The 6,109-nt window shown below is 39.5% G+C and overlaps 1 protein-coding gene across 4 annotated transcripts in view; it reads left to right on the top strand.

Moving 5' to 3' along the window:
* The first annotated feature begins 1,828 nt into the window (after nucleotides 1-1,828).
* The window catches only part of CUNH15orf48 (chromosome unknown C15orf48 homolog), a 24,767-nt gene continuing 20,486 nt past the window's right edge, over nucleotides 1,829-6,109 (top strand). For 2 of the 4 annotated variants that reach the window (XR_005955261.1, XM_041468821.1), the window contains exons 1-4: nucleotides 1,829-1,982; nucleotides 2,312-2,400; nucleotides 3,165-3,225; nucleotides 3,866-3,956. Coding sequence is in view for 2 of the 4 variants with exons in the window: in XM_041468821.1 (XP_041324755.1) it covers nucleotides 1,941-1,982; nucleotides 2,312-2,400; nucleotides 3,165-3,225; nucleotides 3,866-3,934 (261 nt within the window). In the remaining 2 variants the exon portion in view is untranslated. Of the gene's footprint in view, nucleotides 1,983-2,311; nucleotides 2,401-3,164; nucleotides 3,226-3,865; nucleotides 5,785-6,109 lie in introns of those variants that run through there. The other 2 variants (XR_005955260.1, XM_041468820.1) reach the window with 2 other exon arrangements.

Here is a 6,109-nt window from a genome sequence, read left to right as displayed (position 1 = left end):
TTTGCATCTTTCCTGCTTTTTAATACTGTACTTACTGTAGTTTTCAGGGAGTGGGAAATACAGTAAAGTGTCACTTTTGAAAAGTTCTGTAATTTAAATAATGAATAATAAATTAAAATCTTGTTTGCTTTGGGTAGGTTCACATCTGATGAAACAAGTAATTGAAATACTTAGATAAAACACCATGGAACAGCTTAGTGTTACTGTAGATTTCCTACTTTTAAGTACAAAAATGGCATAATAAGAAAATGTAAGATGTGTTGTGAAATCTCCAAAAGACAGCAAATATGTAAGAAATAGAAAAGCTGTCAGGAAATTAAATAGGAAGAAGTCCCACCCTATATAAAATGTAAGGTGTTTTACATGTGCCTGTCTAGGCTTACATTCTTACAAGCAGATTCCAAAATACAGTGGCAGTGAAAGGGTTGCCAGTGCTTAACTCCTTGGTGTTGGTTTGGATGTCAGGGATTTTGGGACTAATTTTAGATGAGTTACTGTTTACTGTACAAATATATAGATTGAGTAAGCAGATACCAAGTATGTAATCAACTCAAATTATAATTTCTTCTTTAGAGGAGGGAGTTTGCATAATGACAATTTCTGCAGAATTATTTTCCCCACCCAGGCATTTTTGTAGGTTGCCTTCTAAAATACACGGACACTTCTAAGGAAATTGGTATTACATGTATGTAAGTGTGCATTTTAACTTACTAGAGTAGGAAGGTTTTTATTATTTTTATTACCTTCTCTTTTTCCCAGTGAAAATGCTTGGGAACAAAATACACCACTGTCAAAGACAGTTATTTTAGCTGAAGTTCAGAAATTATAAGCCCATTAACAAATATTTCTCTCTCATAACAGGCACACTAGGGACTGCACTGAGTGTGGTTTATAGTGAGATGGATGACAAAAGGAAGTTCCAAGGCAGCTGGTGGCTGAGGAAGGCAAAAGGCAGTGGTAGAAGCTGTTGAAACCTAGGAAAGGGTTCAGATACATACAACTGCCTACAGCTTGGCTTTCATCACCAGTTTATAGAAAGGACCATCCTGTAGCTTTACTGGTATAAAACAAACAGACAGTGCTCATGACCTTCCCAAACACACAAAGGTTTCTCAGCAGCAGTGCTGAGAAAACTCTCTGTTTGGCTTCCCAGTGTTTGAGAGTTTCCATTGGAATTGCTGGATCTCAAAGTTGTTACAGTAAGATGCTGCCAGCTCCTCAAAAATGCTGCTGCTTCATTTCCACACTTTTTTCCCAGAAGGACCAGCAGAGCTGCTTGTGCCCTGTCACGTCTGTTCTTGCTGCAGGGAGCGAGCAGAACGTGCAGTACAGGCAGCCTCTCCTTCCTCTCGCTGCTTTCCAGCAGGCAAGAGAGAAGGGGAGAAACCAATGTACGGGAGTCACCTGCTCTCACCTCCAGCCTGCCCCGGCAGTTTTTCTCTGAGAGGGATATTGGGAAGGGATAGGAGCTGTGGAACACAAGAGAGTGATGAGAACCTGGGCCTGGGTTGAGCTTCTGCTGCAGCACGAGGGGACGTGGTGCCACCGGGCTCCTCTTTTGGTCGCCGTAGGCACCTCGACGAGCTCTGAAGAGGCAGGCTCTGTTCTCACCTGGGCGTTTGCCTAGATACCCTGTTCTTTGAGCAGCTGCCTGGAGAAGGGGGCAGACAAGAGGACAAAGGAGAAGTGGAGAAGCCAGGCTGGAGCGCTGCAGTCCCGGAGAGAGAAGGATTGGCGCGGGAAGGGCGCCGGCCGCGTCCCGCTCTGTGGCACCTGCAGGGGGCGCTGCCGGCCCGCGGGCCCGCAGCGCCGGCCGCTGGGGGGCGCGCTGTCCCGCCCCCTCAGGGCGCGGGGCTCAAAGAGCGCGGGGCGGGCCCGGCCGGCACCTCCTGCCCCTGCCGGGGAGAGCCGAGAGCCCGAGCCGCTCCGCAGCCGCCAGCATGAACAAGGGCATCTTGCACACGCTTAAAACGAAGAGAGAAGTGAGTTTGCCTCAGGGGTCGGGGCCGTGGTTACCCGCCCGCGGGGAGGGATGCGGGGGGTTCGGGCGGCTGCACCAGGATTGCCACTTGATTTCCCGAGGAAATGGGACCGGCGTAAAGTTCATGTATTAAAAGTGAGGTGTGGAGGAGGATAATGTAGAGGTAAAAGTGAACTTCGCATATAAAAGTTAAGTGGTGTAACGAGTAATATAGAGATAATGTAGAGGAACAGGTAATCCCTGCCTAGTTCTGTGTAACCCTTGCTGCCCCTGTTCGTGGGTCTGTAGCTGGGACATAAGATCAGCTCTTTTCTCTGTTTTATTTTTCAGCTCATTCCCCTGGCCGGAATATTGTCCTTGGCAGCAGCTGGGGCGTTCTCTTTTTGTGTCTATTCACTATTCCGCAAATCTGATGTGATGTAAGGAAAAAGTTATTGTTTGGAGCTTACCCTAACTTGTTTTATTGAACCAAGCATTTGACCATCATGTTTTACACACACAAAAAAAAAAAAAAAAAAAAGGCACCAGCCACATGTTCCAGAGTACTGGGAGTACTGATAATGACTAAAGTATCTGCAGATTGTAAATAGTGAGGAAATTAATTGATTTGGAGTGTAGTCCAAGTTATTTCCTAACTTTTGATTTAATAATTATGTTTTTTCTTTGCTTTAGGTATAAGAAGTTTTAAATGTTCTAATCAAGAATTTCATATAATCATATAGGTAAATGAGATCCATATATACTGCAACCAGGCTATTGACTTGTATATAAAGAGCAGTGTTTGATAGTATTCCAATGGCTTGGCTGATAAATGGAGCCAATCCTATACTCTTAAAGGTTTTGGGGGTTTATATATTCATTTTAGTGATCAGAGTAGGCATTTTAACTGTTGGGGTAAAAGTCCCCTTACTTTGGTCTTTACTCAGTTTTGATTTTTCAGCTTGCTTCCCTCACAATGATATGTGGGCAGTGCTGGCTTGCTTGGTGCTTTGGAAGCTGCAAATAAAGCAACCCGTCATTGATTCCTATCCAGATTTTAAAATATAGTGCCCAAACCTCTAAATTTGTGCTTTAGGGAACTCCTTACTAAAGTGAATAGCTCTACTGACAATAGGCTGCTCATATGAAAATATGTTCAAGGACACACCTTAAAACATAATACTTGTTTTATCTTCTTTTAAAGCATTCACAAGATTGGCAGTTCAGAACCATGGGAAACTATTGATCCTGCCAAGCCTCAGAAGGTAATTTGTACATATAATGTATGTATAAATACCATAAATTTCCAACATAATGAATCACTTCTTTCATGTGTAAGAACTAGCAAAATATGAATGGGAGAACAAGTGTAAAGTTGATGTATATCTAGTTAAAAGTGGACACAAATGCTTCATTCATTACTTTGTCTTCACCCTCTTAGCTAATGGTAGGGATCTCTTACACTGTGGGTCTGATCTTAAATTCATACCATACTTCTGGTTGTTGTCCTGTGTCCATTCCCACCCCAAACATCCATTTATTCAATTCCATTGATAACAGTGGAAACTTGGAATATGGAGGAAGTGCTGTTTACCCTTACCTTGTTCCTGAATTACAGAATTGAATAAGAATGTTTAAGTACTGTAGCCTGAAGGAAAAATATCTTAGTTTATAAGAGCACTTAGGATAAGGAAAAGTAAAATTATTTGGCATGATTACTTAATTAATATCCAAGTGATTTTGTTCAACAAATTATTATGTCATCTGTTGCATATTTCTGAAAGGAAAATGTAAAGCCACTAGAACTTCTTCAGCAATAAGCTGATGTTTGATATGGGGAGGTGTGGGAGTGGAGGAAATGCTCACTGGGATTTTACTAACTTCCATATTTTCCATTTCTTCCAGCTGGTGACAATCAGTCAGCAGTGGCGACCGATAGAAGAGCTGGAAGAGGTCAAAAAGCTTACGAAGTGAGAAGTTTCTGTTGCCTAAAAAGGTACCCTATGAATCTAGTGGAATCATTTCTGCACAAACTTGACTACTGAAATCAGTGTGCGGAAATGCTTCTGCTACATTTTTAGGGTCTCCCTACATTTTTTTGGACTCTGGATGAGGAGTTTCATGTTGCTTTAGAAGCTGGCATACAGCATCCACATAGTCCAAAAATCTGACTCAAAATATTCATTTTCAATAAGCATTTAATGTAAATTTTTGAGTATTCAGATGGTAATTATGGATCAAAAAAGCCTTCATAGTTTTTGTAGAATTTCAGGATTTGTTTCAAAATACATTAGTTTTGCCATTTTACTCATTTTTAATAAAATAAATTCTAAGTTTATACATTTCATGTAAATTGCCCAAAAGCCTTTCTAAATTGTAATTCCTGGTCTCCTTCCTTTCTATTCTGTATTTCAATGTTATATAGAGACCAAAGTCATAGCCAGAGGATGTCTTTGTATGGCAGCATATGTGGTCATACAGTACACTTGCATTCCTTGTCTGTGTTAGATGTGCGGACAGATTAAGTCAAAACTAATGTTGTGCTGCAAATACTGAAACTTATCCATTGAGGAGTCCAATAGGTTATTTAAGGATTTGTTTGAGACTGCAGATTTAGAACCTCAAAACCTAAGAGTTAAGCATGGCTAGAAAAGAAATGAAAATCAGGTAATTTCTTTTGTATTTAAATATTGTTCATGATTAAATTTTTTGATGGTACTAGAATTAGAAAATCTGCATTATCCAAAACTACACAGTGTTGATTTCTTCTTTTTGTGCAAGGTTGTTCAAGTGCAAGCTGCAATGTGCTGCGCAATTAACAATGTTTTTAAAGATTTCTACGTGCTATTAGGAATATGTCTCTTATCAAATAGAAACAAAGAGATTAAAATTAGGAATGATTCTATGAAGAGACAGTTCTTCTTTAAGATTCTGTGTGTTTGCTTATGGGTTGGCCGGGAAAGAATGTAATGGGCACGTTCCCAGTAAAATCATGAGACATGCATCCAATGGCAGAACGGTCCTTTTGTAGATATTTTCTGTATGTGCCCTCTTCCAAGTTTCTCAATCTATTCCACAGTTCCTCTTAAAATGGATGGTAAGAACTCATAATCCTTTCTGTGAGAAAGAAACCAAAAGTGAAACAGCTGCTAATTGAGAAAAGTCCCCTTAAATGAGTAATAGTCAAGTGCTTTAGGTTATTCTACTGCAGCAAAGACAAACTTCATTTAGAAAAGCTGTCTCCTGAATTCCAAGGTAGCTTGGCTTCAGAAGCTGTTTTCTTCAGCTGAGGAAAAAAAAATAATCTAAATGTTGCATAAATATTTGTTTATCTAGTAAGGATGACTCAGCAGCATTAATGTTTTAGAGTGAGAGGAACTAGTAGTCTTCAGAATAAGTCCTTAGCTTGCATTTAAGGAATGACATTACAAGAAGATTGAATAGCATAGAACCACAAAAATACAGAGCTCTGAGGAAGTTTTAAGTATTTTAAAACAGAAAATCTTTAAAAATATTTCTCTGTATTTCCATATTTCTACTGGACTGTAGCAAAAACAAAGTGCTGTGCCCTGAGTTGATGCATTAATTGAGTTTGTTCTTCAGTAAGTCACTTTTTTGGCTGCAAATACTATGACCTAAATATCTGTCAACATTGGGAAAATCAGTGTAAGTAAATTTTAGTTAATTTTTGTATTCAGCCACATTTCAGTGATGTTTCCAGTAGCACATTAAGCAGTGTGACTGCTGTCAGTCACAGGTTGTTGCTTCTTTTATCATGTCCTGAAGCATAACAGCTCTGGTAATAAAACTGTTTTGCTTTGTAAGCTGTTCTGTTTTTCTTTATTAATACAGATTTTTGGGGAGGGTTTTCACACAATATAAGAAATCAACTTCTTTTTTTTTTTTTGGCAGCTCAAAAAGATTATGAATGTTGTTAAAGCTATTAGGGTTTTGTGTCTTCTCTGACTAGCCCTAAAAATCTGTCTCCTGCATAGAGGGTTTTTTCTCATAAGTAGCATACACCAAGAGCAATTACTGTGTCTCCCCAATCAGCTACTCAACATAAATCTATAAAGCAATGTACAGGTTATTTCCTTGTTCTACAAACAGTAAAGATTCAACTGGTTGAATTTTATGAGCTGATGTTTA

The sequence above is a fragment of the Pyrgilauda ruficollis genome, unplaced genomic scaffold, assembly GCF_017590135.1.
Source record: "Pyrgilauda ruficollis isolate IOZ18807 unplaced genomic scaffold, ASM1759013v1 scaffold23, whole genome shotgun sequence".
Taxonomy (NCBI): Eukaryota; Metazoa; Chordata; class Aves; order Passeriformes; family Passeridae; genus Pyrgilauda; species Pyrgilauda ruficollis.
The sequence above is the reverse complement of the archived record's forward strand: the minus strand, read 5'-3'. Positions and strand labels throughout refer to the sequence as shown.